The sequence below is a fragment of the Amblyraja radiata genome, chromosome 2 (assembly GCF_010909765.2).
Source record: "Amblyraja radiata isolate CabotCenter1 chromosome 2, sAmbRad1.1.pri, whole genome shotgun sequence".
Classification (NCBI taxonomy): domain Eukaryota; kingdom Metazoa; phylum Chordata; class Chondrichthyes; order Rajiformes; family Rajidae; genus Amblyraja; species Amblyraja radiata.
This window is the reverse complement of record NC_045957.1, coordinates 8,140,591-8,159,493: the sequence shown is the minus strand read 5'-3', so window position 1 is coordinate 8,159,493 and position 18,903 is coordinate 8,140,591. Positions and strand designations below refer to the sequence as shown.

General features: G+C 52.9%; 2 protein-coding genes across 3 annotated transcripts in view; one reads left to right on the top strand and one right to left on the bottom strand.

Moving 5' to 3' along the window:
* The first annotated feature begins 1,802 nt into the window (after positions 1-1,802).
* Positions 1,803-13,743, top strand: cfap20 (cilia and flagella associated protein 20). The gene is made up of 6 exons (XM_033041745.1): positions 1,803-2,155; positions 6,357-6,436; positions 6,877-6,988; positions 9,172-9,360; positions 10,489-10,599; positions 13,555-13,743. The coding sequence occupies exons 1-6, from the start codon at positions 2,072-2,074 to the stop codon at positions 13,555-13,557; spliced, it is 579 nt and encodes a 192-aa protein (XP_032897636.1). The 5' UTR covers positions 1,803-2,071; the 3' UTR covers positions 13,558-13,743.
* Positions 13,744-16,666: 2,923 nt separating this feature from the next.
* Positions 16,667-18,903, bottom strand: part of dgat1 (diacylglycerol O-acyltransferase 1) — a 108,637-nt gene continuing 106,400 nt past the window's right edge. Inside the window, exons 16-17 of one of the 2 annotated variants that reach the window (XM_033041723.1) lie at positions 18,000-18,062; positions 16,667-16,867 (exon numbers count right to left, since the gene is read on the bottom strand). In XM_033041723.1, the coding sequence (XP_032897614.1) occupies positions 16,721-16,867; positions 18,000-18,062 (210 nt within the window). In that variant the 3' untranslated portion in view covers positions 16,667-16,720. The remainder of the gene's footprint in view (positions 16,868-17,999; positions 18,063-18,903) is intronic. The other variant, XM_033041732.1, reaches the window with a different exon arrangement.

Genomic DNA, 18,903 nt, shown 5'->3' with positions numbered 1-18,903 from the left:
GTCTCTGTGACTCTCTGTGTATCTGTGACTATCACCATGACTCTCACTCTCTGTGCCTCTATAACTGTGTCTCCATGACTATATAACTGTGACTATGTCGCTGTGCCTGATTCTGTCTCGATGACTGTGTCTCTGTGACGGACTGTGATTCTGTGACGATCACTATGACTCACTCACTCTCTGTGTCTCTATGACTCTGTGTCTCTCTGACTATTTCTCAATGACTTTGGATCTCTGTGACTATGATTCTGTATGTGTCTCTATGACTGTCTCTGTGTCTCTGTTTAGAAGGATAAGAGGCAATCTCATTGAAACATATAAGATTGTTAAGGGGTTGGACACGCTAGAGGCAGAAAACATGTTCCCGATGTTGGGGGGAGTCCAGAACCAGGGACCACAGTTTAAGAATAATGCCCCTATCCCACTTAGGAAACCTGAACGGAAACCTCTGGAGACTTTGCGCCCTACCCAAGGTTTCCGGAGGTTGCAGGTGGTTGCAGGTAGTGGCAGCAGGTAGGGAGACTGACAAAAACTTCCGGGAACCGTACGGAAACCTTGGGTGGGGCGCAAAGTCTCCAGAGGTTTCCTAAGTGGGACAGGGACATTTAGCGTCTTGCTGTGTCTAACCTGTGCGGTCCGTACCCAGGGAGTTTCACCATGTGCATAACTTGAACTGTTCTATTTTTGTAGCTCGACACATACATTACTGTTCATCCCAAGAAGAATATATGGGTTAGAGATTCTCCTCCCCTCCCCATTACCAATTCTCTCAGGGATGGTTTCCTTCCCTTCCACCTCCCCTACAGCTACACGCTTCTCCTCTCCCCTGCACCCACCCTCCTCTCACTCATGGATGGATACACTGTATGCAGCCCCCCACCCAACCTTGTAGTTTCCCCTCCATGCCCACGCTCCTCTCCAACCGGCAATCAAACGGAGACGAGGAAACACTTTTTCTCACAGTGGTGAGTCTGTGGAATTCTCTGCCTCAGAGAAGGTCGGTTCTCTGGATGCTTTCAAGAGAGAGCTAGATAGGGCTCTTAAAAATAGTGGAGTCAGGGGATATGGGGAGAAGGCAGGAACTGATTGTGGATGATCAGCCATGATCACATTGAATGGTGGTGCTGACTCCTGCACCTATTGTCTATTATTCTGTGACTATGTCTCTATGACTCTGTCTCTGTGCCTCTGTGTCCCGTTGCTGTGCCTGGGCTCCAGACGCCTGTATCCACAACACACCCACGTGTCGCTTCCCGCTGGCGGGCTCCATGCAAATTGGCGGGGCCCGGCCACGCCCACGGCTCCGGGCGCCCAATGGCCGCGCAGGGCCCGCCCACTTATGCTGATGAGCGGGGCCCGGCCGGCCAATGGCGGCGCGTTGTGTAGCCCGCGCGCTGATTGGATGCCGAGGGAGGGGCGGGACGCGTGGATGGACAGGACGCGGAACCAATGGGGAGAGAGTGTGCCGGGATGTGACGTGCGGAGTGACGGGGGCCACCGCCAATGGAGGGACGAGGCGGGCCCAATGGGAGAGGCAGGGGGCGGGATCAGCGGGGCACCTCATCCATGGAGTGACAGCGCGACCGACCAATGGGTCGGCGGGAGAGGGCGAGGCGGGACCAATGGGAGCGAGAGGGGGCGGGACCATCATGTGGACGTGACGCGTGATGCAGTGAGTGACGGGGCGAGCGGCCAATGGGGAGCGCGTATCCCGGGGCAACGCGGCTGCAAACACGGGCCAGGGGAGGGGGCGGGACCAGAGGCGGGGTCGCCCTGGCAACGGCCCCCGGCAACGGCCTTAGCGACCGCGCTGGGCGGGAGGGAGGGAGAGAGGCCGGAGCCCGGCGGCTGCAGGAGCGGCAGCGGCAGCGGAGAGAGGGGGATAGAGAGAGAGAGGCGACCGCGGGCGGAGCAGAGCAGCGGCAGCGAGGAGGAGCAGCGGCGAGGAGGAGCAGCGGGCCCGGAACCTTCCTGGGCCGGAACCTTGGTGCGGGCTGGGCTGGGCTGGGCTGGGCTGGGCCGGGGGGACTGACTGGGCCGGGGAGCCCGCGGCGGCGGCGGCGGCGACATCATGTTCAAGAACACGTTCCAGAGCGGATTCCTCTCCATCCTCTACAGCATCGGCAGCAAACCGCTACAGATATGGGACAAGAAGGTGAGGGGGAGAGGGAGGGGGATAGAAGGGGGGAGAGAGGGAGGGAGGGAGAGAGGGATGGAGATAGAAGGGGGGGAGAAAGGGAGGGAGAGAGAGGAGGAGGAGGGGGGGGAAGGGAAGGAGTGAGAGACAGAGGGGGAGAGAGTGGGAAGGTGAGGGAGAAGAGGAAGAGGGAGGAGAGAGAGAGGAGGGAAGGTGGGGAGATGGGGAGGGGTCTGTGGGGGGAGGAGGTCTCGGGCTGAGGGGTGGGTAGGGGCTTGAAGGGGATGCCAGGTAGGGGCTGTGGGGTATTTTGGTTGCAAATGAGGGTGTATGGGCAAGGTTTGTGGTCCAGGAGGGCGTGCAGAGGGGTGGGGTGGGGTGGGGCATGTGGGGAGGGTGTTGGATGGGCAGAGGTGGGGTAGAGGTGATGTGGGGGCAGTGATTACAGTGGTTTGGGGGGCACAGAGTGGTATCTGGATGTGTGGGAGGTGGGAATGGAGTGGTTGGATGGGGTGGAGATCTGGGGGCAAAGCTTATAGCGGGGGGTGTGGAATGGGGGGGGGGTGGGGATGTTATGGAGCAGGGTGGTGGGGTGAGATGTTACCTCTGGGGAAGTGAGCTGTCTGTCCCCTGTCCGCCCGCACCAATGTGGGGGTGTGCAGGTTTGACAGAGGAGAGAGGACTGTGGAGAGGGAGATAGCGTGAGGTGATCCCACTGGGGAGGGGAGGTTGTGAGGTGTCTGCATCAGAGGGGTGGGGCACAGTGTCCCCTCAACATGCAGGGGACTGGGGATCTTACCCAGTGTGGGGTGGCTCCAACATTTATGAGACTGATAGGAGTTCTTGCGGATTTCTGCGAATGTAAGAACCAGAGGCAGGAGACAGTTGCTTACCCCTTGAGCTATTCCTGGCTCATCTGACCCAACTCTAGTTGGAATGGGCTGAATTACCTGTGTTTTTAACATCATACATGAAGCAGGCAGGTGTAGCAAGCACTGAAGGTGAGCTGTATAGTGTCCTACATTGATAGATTCTTGGTTAGTACAGGCGTCAGGGGTTATGGCGAGAAGGCAGGAGAATGGGGTTAGGGGGGAGAGATAGATCAGCCATGATTGAATGGCGGGGTGGACCGAATGGCCTAATTCTGCTCCCATCACTTATGACCTTTTGCAAAAGGAACGGAGTTGAGAAATAGCCAGGGTCTGTCACGATTATCAGGGTGTTGGTAAGGCCACAGCTGGAGGACTAGGTACTGGGTCAGATCTGGCCCCTTTAATTAATGAGAGGATGTTCTAGTATTGGAGAGAGACACAAAAAGCTGGAGTAACTCACTGGGGGCAGGCGGCATCTCTGGGGAGAAGTAATGGGTGACGTTTCGGGTCGAGACCCTTCTTCTAGTATTGGAGTATTCTAGTATTGGAGGCCGTCCAAAAGAGATTCACCAATTAATTTCTGGAGTGAGATGATTAATTAAATTTGATCCGTATTCGTTGGAGTTTAGAAGACCGAGGCTTGAGCTTCTTGTAGCAGACACGGTTTTAAGGGGGCTTGCCAGGGTAGATGTTCTGATGTTTCAATGAGTAGGTGAGACTCAAATGAAAACATAGAACAGTACAGATCCTTTGGGCCATGATGTCTGTGTTGAATGTGATGCCTAATTAAACTAATCTCCTGTGCCTACACATGATCCATATCCCTCTGTTCCGTGCATATCCCTATGTCTATCTGAAAGGCCACTATTGTGTCTGCCTCCACCACAGGGCATTCTAGGCATTGAACATTCTTAAAAAAAAAAAATAACTTGCCCTGCACGTCTCCTTTAAACATTTACCTTCTCAACTTAAAGTTATGCTCTTTAGTATTAGATATCTCCATCATGAGAATAAGGTTCAGACTATCTATCCAGTCTATGTCTCTCATAGATTTATATGCCTGTATCAGGACTCTCCTCAACCTCCGGCGTTATAGAGAAATCAACGCAAATCTGTCCAACCTCTCCGTATAGCTAGCTAATGCACTCTAATCCAGGCAGCATTCTGGTAAACCTCTGCTGCACACTCTCCAAACCCTCCGCTTCCTTCCTGTAATGGGGCGAGCAGAAGTGCACGCAATACTTTGAATATGGCCTAACTAAATATTTTATAAGTCTGGATCATACTGTCCTGACTCTTATCCCCAATGCCCCGACCGATGAAGGCATGTATACCACACGCCTCATTTGCTTTTCCATCTGCTTGTGTTGCCACTTGCAGGTAGCTAACGACATGGGTCTCAAGACCCCTCTGTGCGTGTCAATGGTGTTGAGGGTTAACCGTACGCCTTCCCCATGCTGTTATTTATTCACGTTCACAAGTTCTCGGAGTAGAATTAGACCATTCGGTCCATCGAATCTATTCCACCATTCAAACATGGCTGATCCCTGCCTCCTAATCCCATTCTCCTGCCTTCTCCCCATAAGCATTGACACCTGTTCAAATCAAGAAATTGCTTATCTCTGCTGTAAAAAGAACTGGGGAATTTCCCCCATGATATTGCATCTTCCATTTGCCTGCCCAGTCGCTTGGGCTAATATTCCACACGCTGGAAGGTGCTCTCTCCCTCTGCCCCCAGCTTTACCCGATCAGGCAGCCTGGCATGGTGCCCACTGGCCCAAGGCTGATGCATTCAATAATTCAGTGCCCTGCTCACGACGGCGATACGTTTCCAAGCCGGCAACTGACAACAGCGAACACAGAGCGAGCTGTGACGCTGCACTGGGCAACAGCCTGTGACAGTCCAGACCGAGAGAAACAGTCCAGGCTTCACCGCTCACAACTCCATCCCCATCCCTCTCCACCCTCATGCTGTTTAAAACGTGCCACACTACAGCACAGGAAGAGGCCCTTCCACCTCCAGTGTCCGTGCCCAACACCATGCTAAGTTAAACTCATCTCCTCTACCCGCACATGAACCATATCCCTCCATTCCCTGCATATCCACGTGTCTGCCCAAAAGCTTCATAAACACCACTATTGTATCTGCCTCCACCACCGCCCCTGGCAGCACATTCCAGGCAACACTGCTCTCTGTATAGAAACAAAATATTGGCCCATGCATCTCCTTTTAAACTTTGTCCCTCTAACCATCAAGATAGGCCCTCTAGTGTTTGACATTTCCACCCTGCAACAAAAAAAGTTCTGACTGTCATCCCTATTCACCCATCATGTTGGGCACGGACATTGTGGGCTGAAGGGCCTGTTCCTGTGCTGTATTCTGTGGTTCAAATGGTACGATAATGTTTGTCCAATTGTCTGCCTATCAACCTCCTCTTTTCTCCTGCATCCACCCACCACTCGCCAGGCTTAGTCCTGTCCCTAAGATAGACACAAAAAGTTGGAGTAACTCAGCGGGTCAGAAAGCATCTTTGGAGAAAAGGAATGGCTGACGTTTCAGGTCGAGACCCTTCTTCAGACCCTCATCTCTTCCATCTTTCCCTCCTCTCTACTACACTGTGTGAAGAAGGGTCCCGACCCAAAACACCTCCTGCCCATGTTCTCCAGAGATGCTACCTGACCCGCTGAGTTACTCCAGCACTTTGTGTCTTTTTCTTCAACCAGCATCTGCAGTTCTTTCTTACACAATCTACAAACCTGTACGTCTTTGGAATGTAGGAGGAAACTGGAGCACCCGGAGAAAACCCATGTGGTCACGGGGAGAACGTACAAACTCTGTACAGACAGCAGCCGTGGTCAGGATCGAACCCGGGTCACTGGCGCTGAGGCAGCAACTCTGGAGAGAAGGAATGGGTCTCGACCGGAAATGTCGCCCATTCCTTCTCTCCAGAGATGCTGCCTCACCCGCTGAGTTATTCCAGCATTTGGTGTCTACCCCGGTCTTGTAGATTAATTGGCTTTGTATTATTGTAGATTGTCCCTAGTGTGTGTTGGATAGTGCTAGCGTAGCGGGTGATCACCGGCCGGCACGGACTCGGTGGGGCGAAGGACCTGTTTCCGCAGTGCATCTCTCAACTAAACTAAAGGTGGAGCACAGAGGCAGGGAGAGAAGCCCAGCCCTGCCCAGCCCTGTCCCCAGTCTAACCGCCCCACCGGGCTACATCTTTCTTCACGGGGTGTAAATGTTGAGTGAAATCTTGCTCCGTGATCTTGTGGGTTGCGTGTTCCCCTCGGCCTCCGGGCACTGGATCCTGTATTCATGCGCTCGTCGCTCTGTTTGATCCCAGGTGAGGAACGGCCACATCAAGAGAATCACCGACAATGACATCCAGTCCCTGGTGCTGGAGGTGGAGGGGACCAACGTGAGGTGAGGCCCACCGTTAACTCCCTGGGGCACGGGGGACAGCGACAGAGAGGGGGCTGGCAGGGGAAAAGGGTGGGTGGTGGCAGAGAGAGGGTGCCAGTCTGTGGTGGGTGGTGGGGAGAGAGGGGGGCAGTCTGTGGAGGAGGGGGGGGGGGGAAGAGAGGATTGATCCCAGCCCCTGTGGTGGGGTGAAGGGATGTTTTGTTTCTTATTGTCACGTGTACCGAGCTACCGTGGAAAAACGTATTTTGTTGTCTATCCATTCCCTCCACGGATGCTGCCTGACCCGCTGCGTTCCTGCAGAACTTTGTGTTCTGATTCTGAAACAGAATTTCGTTTGAGCCTCACTGAGGCTCAAATGACAATAAAATTGTATTGTATTGTATTGAACCGCCTGCTCCTCTTGGATTGCCCTAACTGTGTGTCTGAATCCCCCCCGCCAGCACCACGTACATCACATGTCCAGCAGACCCCAAGAAGACCCTGGGCATCAAGCTGCCCTTCCTGGTCATGATCATCAAGAACCTGAAGAAATACTTCACCTTCGAAGTGCAGGTGAGAGTGTGACCGGGGCTCCCGGCATCGAGCATGATGATCAAGTGCCGACACAGTTAACCTCCCCGTAACCCCGATCTCCACTGCTGCCCACTGAGCAGTGACCTCCGGTCCAAACATCTCTCAGAGCAATCGTGTACGTTAGATCTTGGTTTGGGGATTGGTTTATTAGTTTTAGTTTAGAGATACAGCACAGAAACAGGCCCTTCGGCCAACTGTGTCCGTGCCGACCAGCGATCCCCGCACACTAACACTATCCTACACACGCACTAGGGACACTTTTTACATTCATACCAAGCCAATTAACCTACAAACCTGTACGTCTTTGGAGTGTGGGAGGAAACCGATGATCTTGGAGAAAACCCACGCAGGTCACGGGGAGAACGTACAAAATCAGTACAGACAGCACCCATAGATGGGATTGAACCCAGGTCCCTGGCGCTGTGAGTCAGCAACTCTACCGCTGCACCACCCTATTGTCACGTGTACCGAGATACAGTGACAAACTTATTGTATCTGTGTGCTATCCAATTAAATCAAGCTATACATGAGTACAGCCAAGCCATACACAAGTGCAACAGGTAGTGTAAAGAGAAAAATACCTGTGCAGATATTTTAAAAAAGTGCAAGGGTGACTTTGAGGTAGGTTGGAAGGTTTGGGACGGCACCCCAGCTTATGGGCCAACCATTCAGTAGACTGATAACAGCGGGGCAGAAGATGTTTGTGAATCTAGGAGTACGTACTTTCAGGCTTTTGCGACTACTGTCCAATTTGTAACATTTATGAGAGATGCAGATGTTTCTCATGGTACTGCCTGGATTAGAGGGCGTGAACTATACGGAGAGGTTGTACGCTCCAGGGAAAACAATCCACGTCTGCCCAAGGTTGAGGGGAGACCTTATAGAAGTGTATTAAACTATGAGAGGCGTAGATAGGATAGACAGTAGGAACCTTTTTTCCCAGCAGGGAAATGTCAAAGACTAGAGGGCGTAGGTTTAAAGTGAGAGGGACAAAGTTTAAAGATGTGTGGATGATAGGTACATCAATATGCAGGGGTACGGATCACGTGCAGGTAGAGGAGATCGGTTTAACTGAGCCTCATGTTCGGGCACGGACATTGTGGGCCGAATGGCCTGCTCATGTGGTACTGTTCTATGTTCAAACGCTGTGTGGTTGGGCTGGCTCTGCAGATGCATGGGCACTGGGCATGGGATGCCAGCGTTCAGGCCCGTTCCTGTGCTGCATTGGTGTGTATGGGGGGTGTCAGGTTTAGGGGCGCAGGAGCTGGGAGGAGGAACAAGGCTTGGATAGAGAGGATGTGGAGAGGATGTTTCCACTAGCGGGAGCGTGTAGGACCAGAGGGCACAGCCTCAGAACAAAAGGACATTCTTTAGTCAGAGGGTGGTGAATCTGTGGAATTCTTTGCCACAGAAGGATGTGGAGGCCAAGTCAATGGATATTTTTAAGGCAAAGATAGATAGATTCTCAATTAGTGCGAGTGTCGGGTTATGTGGAGAAGGCAGGAGAATGGGGTTGAGAGGGAAAGATAGATCAGCCATGATTGAAAGGCGGAGTAGACTTGATGGGCCGGATGGCCTAATTTTGCTCCTATAACATGAACATGAACTTATGAGCCTGTCCCCTGTCCAGTCCTCACCATTTGTGCCCCTGCTCTGTCCCCCCACTCTACCCGTGCTCTGTCCCCTCCCACAGTGCCCGTGCTCTGTCCCTCCCTTCTTTATTTTTATTTTTTAACCTAAGATAATTTGATCAATTATTAAAAATAATTTTTACAGTGCAATAGCAAACGAAACATAACCCACCACCCTACTACATGGTCAAACAAATATACAAAATATACTTCTAAACAGCTGTATTACAATCCCCATTGAGGATGACTTCCACCCCCCGCGGTGCCCAGTGGTCCCGGAAATCCCCAGGGTGACCGTGGACAGTGGGTAGTCCCTCTCTAGTACCACCCGGCTGCGGACGTAACCCCAGAGCCCTCCACCGCCTGGCGCCGTGACTCTCGGACGGCCAGCTTGGCCAGGCCTAGGAGCAACCCAACCAGGACATCTTCGGCCCTACCCTCTCCCCTACGCACAGGGTGTCCAAAGATGTCCCCCTTCCCCGCGATGCCCGTACTCCGTTCCCCCCACCCTCACGGTGCGGTTTGCCACAGGTCCTGGACGACAAGAACGTGCGTCGGCGGTTCCGGGCGAGCAACTACCAGAGCACGACCCGGGTGAAGCCCTTCATCTGCACCATGCCCATGAGGCTGGACGACGGCTGGAACCAGATCCAGTTCAACCTGTCCGACTTCACCCGCAGAGCTTACGGCACCAACTACATCGAGACGCTGCGGGTCCAGGTGAGGCAACTACTCCACGCCTCAGTGTCTCCTGTTGTCACCTTTAGGTTAGTGTATGGTCACTCGCGTGTGCCCAGGTACAGGGAAAAGCTTTTAAGAAGGAACTGCAGATGCTGGAAAATCGAAGGTAGACAAAAGTGTTGGAGAAACTCAGCGGGTGCAGCAGCATCTATGGAGCTAAGGAAATAGGCAACGTTTCGGGACGAAACCCATAGATGCTGCTGCACCCGCTGAGTTTCTCCAGCACTTTTATCTACCTACAGGGATAAGCATTTTTGTTGCCTGCTATCCAGTCAGCGGAAAGAGTAGACATGATTACAATCGAGCCGTCCACTGTGTGAAGAATCGATCCGTCCCTCAGTCTGAAGAAGGGCCTCGACCCGAAACGTCACCCATTCCTTCTCTCCAGAGATGCTGCCTGTCCCGCTGTGTTACTCCCAACACTTTGTGTCTATGGTTTAAACCAGCATCTGCAGTTCCTTCCTACACGTCCACAGTGTGCAGATACTTGATAAAGGGAATAGCGTTTAGTGCAAGATAAAGTCTGATTAAAGATAGTCCAAGGTTCTCCAGTGATGTAGATGGTAGCTCAGTACTACTCCCTTGTCGGTGATAGGATGGTTTAGTTGCCTGATAACAGCTGGGAAGAATCTGCCCCTGAATCTTGAGATGTGCGTTTTCACACTTCCATGCCTCTTGCCTTTTCCAAAGTCTGATCCAGACCACGCTTTCGGTCTTATCGAGCCCCAGGCTGTTGCAGGGCCTGCAGCCATCACCTTTGTCTGGATTATCCAACGTTCCCTCTCCTCACCCGGCCTGCTATGTGCCTCCTATGGCCGGCCTTGAGGATGCAGGCCTGACCCCGGTTCACACTCCCCCGCTGGGGCCTTGCTCCCCGCGTCCGCCGTTGCTGGCTCCCTGGTTATCGGGGGACGAGCAGGGGTCGGCGCGGTGGTTCCCCCCTACAGGCTGACTCCCACCCTGATCTCCCCCCTACAGGCTGACTCCCACCCTGATCTCCCCCCTACAGGCTGACTCCCACCCTGACCGGCAGAGCCTCCCAGAGTGGGGCGGCTCACAGTGGGCTGACTGTCTGTGAGTGAACCGCTGGCATTGCTTGTTTTCCAGATTCACGCCAACTGTCGCATCAGGCGGGTCTATTTCTCTGATCGGTTGTACTCTGAGGACGAGCTGCCTGCTGAGTTCAAGCTGTATCTGCCTGTGCAGAATAAAGCCAAGGTGAGTGTGAGACGGAGCTGTTCTATGTATAGGAAGGAACTGCAAACACAAAAAATCGGAGTAACTCAGCGGGTCAGGCAGCATCTATAGAAAAAAGGAATAGGTGACATTTTGGGTCGAGACTCTTCTTCAGACTGTCTGAAGAAGGGTTTTGCCCGGAAACGTCGCCTATTCCTTTTCTCTAGAGATGCTGTCTGATCCGCTGAGTTACTACAGTTTTTAGTGATTGCAGTTCCTTCCTATACATGGAACAGCACAGCACAGGAAATGGCATTTCTTCCCACAATGTCCATGTTTAACATGATGCCAAAACCAACTCTTCTCAGCCAGCACATAATACATGTCCCTTCATTGCCTGAAGTTTAGTTTAGTTAATTGTCAGGTACAGTGAAAAGCTTTTGTTGCCTGAAAGACAATAAATTATCTTTGTCCTTGCGGAAAGACAATAAATTGATAAAATACAGCTCCTGAACACATCATCTGTGATGTAACCTGGGTGTTTCGGGGCTTTCAACATCAGACACCCTCACCCAGGCGACCCAGCCGTGGTTGATCAGACCACGACTTGTGTTCAGGTGGCATTCGCTCCTCCCCATAGACCTCCTCTCCTGATCCAGAGCTTCCTCAAGGCTTTCTCCGCTGCCTCTGTGGTGTTCTTGATGGTGTTCTCCTCGCCACTCCGTTGATGCCCAGGGCTTTGTAGAGCGATTGCCCTGCAAAACCTCTGCAGCAAACCTCGATGGGCATACACCTTGCCTTCCAGCCCTGCTTACGGCAGTCTATGACCAGCTCTTCATACTTGGTCATCTTCCTCTCGTGGGCCTCCTCCAGACGGTCCTCCCACGGCACTGTCAGTTCCAACAAGACGATGTTTCCAATCGAGCTGCCCACAGTGTACAGATAAAGTAAGAAATGTTGATGGAGTAGAGGTTTAAGAGTGTAGTGATTGTAATGCGTGATTGCAGATCCACGTCTGCGAACAGTACACACAGAGACACCTAGCTTGGCCTCCAGCCGTCCATGTATATATCCAAAATCTCAAACACCATTAGCATTTCTACATCTAGCACCCACCACTCTTGAGTTAAAAAACCATGCCCTGTGCATCTCTTTTAACCTTTGCTCCTCTCACCGTAGAGCTGTCCTCCACTGTTTTCTATCCGGGGGGGAAGGTTCTGACTGTCTACCCTATCTTATGTGTCCCATAATTTTATACATTTCTATCAGGTCTTCCTGCAACCTCTAGCTTTCCAGAGAAAACAATCCAAGTCTGCCCAACTGCTCCCTCTAATCCAGGCATCATTCTGGTAAACCTCCCCTGCACCTGGGTGGCACGGTGGCGCAGCGGTAGAGTTGCTGCCACACAGCGCCAGAGACCCGGGTTCCATCCTGACCACAGGTGCTGCCTGTACGAAGTTTGTACGTTCTCCCCGTGACCTGCGTGGATTTTCTTCGAGATCTTTGGTTTCCTCCCACACTTCAAAGACGACAGTTCTTTAGGCTAGTCGGCTTGGTATAAATGTACAGTTGTTCCTTGTGTGTGTGTGTGTGTGTAGGGGTAGCGTTAATGTGCAGGGATTGCTGGTCGGCACGGGCTCGGTGGGCCGAAGGGCCTGTTTCCGCGCTGTATCTCTAAACCAAACCCTTCATATTCTTTGTGTAATGGGGCGCCCACAATTGGGGCCTAACCAAAGTCCTATGAAGCTGCGTCACTACTTCCTGACAATGCCCTGTCCTACGAAAGCAAGTTTACCATATGCCTGGAATAGTGGGTCTTGTGGACAGAGACGTGGCTGGACAGACTTGAACTGCATAGCGTGGACCACTGGACACCCAACAGGTGTATATAAAATGATGAGAGGCATACATAGGGTGGACAGTCTGGGGATTTGGGGACAGGCACTTGGATATGGATCAGTGCAGGCAGATAAGAGTTGGCCATGCCACCATGATTGTCACAGACATTGTGGGCCTGTTCTAGGACTCGGACACGAAAGTTCTGGGAACGCTCAGGTCGAGGATAATCCTGCACTCTGTATTGGGAGCGGCTTCTGGCTGGAAACAAACACCTGGAGTCCCCGAATTGCGTGTTTTCAGAGGAGTGCCGACCGGTTTTCATCCCGTGACCTTTTGGGACTCAGTGATACAGCATGGAAACAGTCCCTTCAGCCCAACTTGTCCACACCGACTAATATGTCCCAGCTACACTAGTCCCACCTGCCTGTGGTTGGTCCATATCCCTCTAAACCTATCCTACCCATATACTTGTCTCATTGTTTCTTAAACGTTGCGATGGTCTCAGCCTCAACTGCCTCCTCTGGCAGCTTGTTCCATACACTCACCAGCCTTTGTGTGAAAAAGTTACCCCTCAGATTCCTATTAAATCTTTCCCCCTTCACCTTGATCCTCTGGTCCTCGATTCGCCTACACTGGGCAAGAGACTGTGCATCTACCCGATCTATTCCTCTTATGATTTTAAACACCTCTTTAAGATCACACTCATCCTCATGCTGTTGGATCAAAGTGTTTATTCATTCCTGGTCCCACCCTGACCTCCAAGGTGGGTGAGGGTAGACGTGGGGTTGGGACACCACGCAGCAGCCGAGGCAAGTTGAGGAATGTTGGCACGTTTAGGGTGGCACAGCGGTAGAGTTGCTGCCTCACAGCGCCAGAGACCTGGGTTCTATCCCGACTGCCGGTGCTGTCTGTACTGTGGGTTTACTCCGGGTGTTCCGGTTTCCTCCCACACTCCAAAGACACACAGGTTTGTAGGTTCATTGGCTTGGTATAAATTTAAATTGTCCCTAGTGTGTTAGTGTGGGCCAAGAGCCTGTTTCCACGCTGCTCCCGGCCAGCAAGCAAGCCGCCATGAAGTACGTCTCCTCTACGTGTTTGGTTCAGCAGAGGGAAGGGTTGAGACGGGTGCAAATGTGAATGTCTGTATCCTCTTTCCAGTGAGCCAGATGAGCAGAGTGAAGGATCCACAGTTCGTCCCTCGCCTCGTCCACACCTTCCCATGGAGAAACACCCTGGAAAGTGAATGCTTTGTATATTTTCATTTGATGTAAACCCCAGTTGAAACAGTGTTTGCTTTGCTTTTTTAATATTGTGCCTTATAACTAGAAATAAAATTCTCTAATTTGAGTGGGTGGGAGTTTGATTGCCGGTTGGAGAGGAGCGTGGGCATGGAGTTAGAGGGGAAACTACAAGGTTGGGTGGGGGGCTGCATACAGTGTATCCATTCATGAGTGAGAGGAGGAGAGAAGGTGCAGGGGAGAGGAGAAGCGTGGAGCTGTAGGGGAGGTGGATGGGAAGGAAACCATCCCTGAGAGAATTGATAATGGGGAGGGGAGGAGAATCTCTAACCCATACATTCTTCTTGGGATGAACAGTAATGTATGTGTCCAGCTACAAAAATAGAACAGTTCAAGTTATGCACATGGTGAAACTCCCTGGGCACGGACAGCACAGGTTAGACACAGCAAGACTCTAAATGCCCCTGTCCCACTTAAGAAACCTCTGGAGACTTTGCCCAAGGTTTCCGTACGGTTCCCGGAAGTTTTTGTCAGTCTCCCTAACTGCAACCTCCGGGAACCACACGGAAACCTTGGGTGGGGCACAAAGTCTCCAGAGGTTTCCGTTCAGGTTTCCTAAGTGGGACAGGGGCATTAAGCTAGAAGGTTCTCACTTTGTCTTAACACCAAACCCTTATTGGCACCGCCTGATACTAGCCCAGCTGATAACTGTAAATGCAACAAGTAAAGGGGTGATACAGATACTTCTGAACACAAGCATTTACCACTGTAAACCAATAGTCCTTGAAAGAAATAGCAGCTGCTGGAACGTTATTGAAAAGATTGTTTATTTTAAAAAAGGTCCCGTTCTGGCAGGATTGCTCCACACTGGGACTATCACATCTTGTTTATTCCATGATTTACAATAAATGTTTCCACACGATTTAAAAATCAACAAAAACACTTGGCACAGGCAGGCTGATATCAGTATTGGACATTGAACTGATCCACGCAACACCGTGCAGTAAACACAATCGATGGGAACACTGACCCTCAGGAGAATACAGGCAGCGACGGTGGTGGAAGGACACTTGAGCACAGGTCTGGATTCACACCAGAGCCCAGCATCGCAACAGATGCCACTCCAGGCTGGGCACCGCCATCACCATTCAACTGCTGACGGGGGAGCTAGGCAGGGACTGGACGAGAGGGGAGAGGGAGAATTAAGAAAGGGGGGTGGGAGAGGTGGGCACAGATGTTTTCACACACCTGTGTATATAAAGAGCGCTCGGAACAACATCCCTGCACCCATCTCTACCCTGTTCCCCGTTAAGGGGCTGGGGTTAGTGTTTGACCTGCTGGTGTAGAGGGCTGCCAGCAGGGGATAGTTCCAGGAGGTGAGGCAGGTGGACTGTGTCACCGTTACCCCACATGTGTGCATGACAGTACCAGTCCTTGCCCACACACACCCTGCCGTTCCTGGCTCGGGCTCAGCTGCCTTTTACAATAAAGGCCTCACCGTTAAAATATAATCTTCCCCCAGCGTCGCAGAACAGGGGAGAGGTTGGGGTTCACGCACTGTGTGGCTCCTGTTCATGTGTGTCTCCCAAACTGGGGTCTGGTCTGGGGAGGGGGGGGGGTTAGGGATCACACAGGGAGGGTTCCCCCTTCCCCTCTTTTCTGAGGTGGAGAGTGGAGCCCAGCAGCAGGCAGCTGCTCAGGGGGTTGGAGCGACAGGCAGACATGGTTCAGTGTCTGAAGAAGGGTGTCGACCCGAACCGTCACCCATTCCTTCTCTCCAGAGGTGCTGCCTGTCCTGCTGATTTACTCCAGCATTCTGTGTCTATCTATGGCTCAGTGATCGCTGGACCCTGCAGGTCTGTGACAACCAGACCACAGTTCCACCCCACCCCTGGGGTGGTAACCCCTTTCCCTGTCGGCCAGGGTGTGGACGGAGCGGATTGCAATAACCCTGCGGATTTTGTATCTCACAGTAAGAAACAGGCTTACAATCAAAAGTTACAAAGAGTCAGGCACTTGGTGAAATACAACAACTGAGGGGAGAGGCTGGGATTCACGCACAACAGCCAACACCATCTCTCCTGTCCCGTGGTTTCTCACGCTTGGGTCTGGGCACTATGGTGGGCTGAGCTGAACAAACTGGGGGGGGTGGGGGAATCGGGACAGGCAGGGAGCTGATTCCCCTTCAGTCTCTCCCGAGCTGACACAGCAGGGTGGAGGCAGGTCCCGTGAATTTGGCCAGAGGGGCGGAGGGGCTGAGGCTCCAGTCCTGAGGGGATGGGCTGTGGCTTCAGCCCGTCGAAGCCTCCTCCGTCACAGAGATCTCCCTGGCTGGAGGTTCATGCCGGCCGACAATCTCTCCAACACACACGCACACACATGTAGAGATTGAGTGAGCTCCAGCCAACAATGTACAAGGGGCAAGCTCAGGGGAAGAAGGGACATTCTCCCAAACGGTGGAGGAGGGTTTTAACGTTGATTGTGGAAACGAACAGCAGTTGCTGGTTTACACTGGTCCAACACCGAGTGCTTGGTTATAATATTCACAGTTGCTGTCAAGAAAGTGGATGATGAGATTCTCTAGAACCTACTGACGTCTCCAAGGTCAAAACCTTCCAAGTTTGGAGACATCAGCAGGTTGTAGATTCTAGGGAATCTCATCAAACCTTCCCTCCACTGAAATATTTATTTCTCCCTCTCGCAGCTTGCAGTGTCAAACTGTCCTCCATTACTGGCATGTACATTAACAGTAGGCAGGAGATGGGGTGGGGGGGGAAGAGGACTGTGCTTCTGCCCGGGCCATGGGACAGGCATTCCCTTTAAGGCATTGATTATTCATGTACAAAAACTAAAAGGTTTATCCAAAAAAAGTGTCCACTGGTAAAGCTGGCAGCAAGGGTCCACACCGGGGGTGGGTGGGGGTCCGAGCACAGGCACGGGATGGGTTGCGGACCTGCAGTCTGTGTGGGTGGAGTAGGGTGGGTGCCCGGGCAGTGGGTATGGGGTGGGTGCCCAGGCAGTGAATGGGGGGTCCATGGGGGGAGGGGGGAGGTTGTGGGTGGCTGTGCAGGGCGACCTCTCCTGGGTCACAGGCTGCCCTCGTAGTTGAGGATGTAGTAATCGTGCACGTACATGAGCACGGCCACCGGCTGCCCGATGATCAGAGACAGCCACACTGCAGCGTTGCCGTAGTTGCCGCTCAGGAACCTCCCGACCAGCCAGGCCAGCGGCACCTGCACCAGAGAGAGAGAGAGGGAGAGAGCCCGAGTCAGTGACCCGCTCAATAATACCCCCCCCCCTTCCCGCACCCCCCCCCCCCTGCAACTACCTCTCCCTCCCTCCCACCTCCAGAGAGAGAAAGATCCCGAGTCTGTGAGACCCCGCTCAATAATCCTCGCTCTCCCACCACCTCCCCCTCTCCACTCCCACCTGCACCAGAGAGCCCGAGTCTGAGACCTGCTGCATGATCCCACCTCTCCCTACCACCTCCCCCTCCTCTCTAGCACCTGCACTGGAGAGAGACCGTGCCTGTGAGACCTGCTCAATAAACTTCCCCCTTCCCACCACCTCCCGCTACCACCTACAGCTGGGAGAGACACAGGCCCAATCGCTTGATAAACCCCTCCCTCCCCCCTCAGCCCCCGTCTCCCACCTGCAGCAGAGACAGTTGCTTGATAAACCACCCAACTCACCACTAGCCCCCACTCCCACCTTCCCCACCCCAAGAGCACCCGCATCTCTCGCTCGGTTAAAACCACCACCCCCTCCCCCACTGCCCCCTCCCCTCCCCCCACCATCTCCCCCACTGCCTCCTCTCCCTCCCCACCAACTTTCCGGCTGATCTCCATCCTACGGTAGGAATATACAAACTCAAAGTTCTGGAGGAACTCGGTGGGACTGGGCAGCATCAGTGGACAGAAATGAATCCAAGAGTGAAGAAGTCACAACCTGAAAGGTCGCCTGTCCATTCCCTCCACAGACGCTGCCTGACTCGCTGGGTTCCTCCAGCAGATTGCAGCGTCCACAGGTGTGTGCGTGTGCGTAGTGTGGAGTGTGTGTGTGTGTGTGTGTGTATGTGGAGTGTGTGTGGTGTGTAGTGTGGGTGTGTGCGCGCGTGTGTGTGTGTGGAGTGCGTGTGGAGGGGATGTGCGTGTGTGTGTGGGGGTGTGCGTGTGTTTGTGTGTGTGTGGTGTGGTGTGTGTGTGTGGTGTGTGTGTGTGTGTGGGGGGGGGTGTTTGTGTGTGTGGGTGGTGTGTGCTTGCATGTGTGTGTGCGTGCGTTAGACAACCTTCCTTGCTCTCCACAACACCTCCCACTTCCCTGCCACCCGCAAATTGCAGAGCGTGGAGACTGGCCAGTACTCACCTGCGCCATCATGCCCATGAACGCCCAGAGCCGGAACATCTTCAGCGGAATGCTGACCAGGTACTGGGGGAATGAGAGAGCCCGGTGAGTGCCGCAGATCAGCCACCCCTGGCCTACCCCGCTCACTCCCCTGCACCAAACCCATGAAACGGGAGCAGGAGGAACCAAGTGGCCCTCGAGCTGCACCAACACACAAGGTCCAGTCTTGGCCTCTATCCTCATGCTTCTTTGTAGAGTCTGCCTTGAATACATGGTATAACTGCCTCCACGCCCTCTAGGCTAGAGGATGCTACAGATTCACCAACCTTATGGTGGAGAAACTTTGCTTCATATCTACTGAGGGTGGACCAGTCCTCATTCAGAGACATTGACCATGGATTCTGGACACTCAACGGGGGGAAATCATTGATTCCCTATCTACCTGCAAGAACCCTCAACAATTTTCCATTAGAGATTATCTCTCAGAGTGATGCAGTGTGGAAACAGGCCCTTCAGCCATACTTGCCTACACTGGCCAGCATGTCCCATCTACACTAGTCCCACCTGCCTGCGTTTGGTCTATACCCCTCCAAACCCGTCCTATCCACGTGCCTGTCTGTTTCTTAAACGTTGACATAGTCCCTGCCTCAACTACCCACTCTGGCTGTTTGTTTCCGCCACCCTTGATGTGATAACATTACCCCTCAGGTTCCTATTAAATCTTTCCTCCCCTCAAACCCATGTCCTCTGGTTCTCGATTCCCGCATTCTGAGCAAGATTTTGTGTGTCCTCTCAATCTATTCTCATGATTTTATACACCTCTATAAGTGTCTTTTACGAGTCGTCCTTAAATACAGGATAGATGCCGGAAGACTGGAGGGTGGCAAATGTGCCACTATTCAAGAAGGGCTGCAGGGAAAACGCT

What these genes read in the sequence shown, in the direction of transcription:
- cfap20 (XM_033041745.1), top strand. Translation starts at nt 2,072, where the DNA reads ATGTTCAAGAACACGTTCCAGAGCGGATTCCTCTCCATCCTCTACAGC. An exon ending in ACTTCACCTTCGAAGTGCAG is followed by an intron (nt 6,989 to 9,171) that starts GTGAGAGTGTGA and finishes GGTTTGCCACAG; the next exon opens with GTCCTGGACGACAAGAACGT. An exon ending in TCGAGACGCTGCGGGTCCAG is followed by an intron (nt 9,361 to 10,488) that starts GTGAGGCAACTA and finishes CTTGTTTTCCAG; the next exon opens with ATTCACGCCAACTGTCGCAT.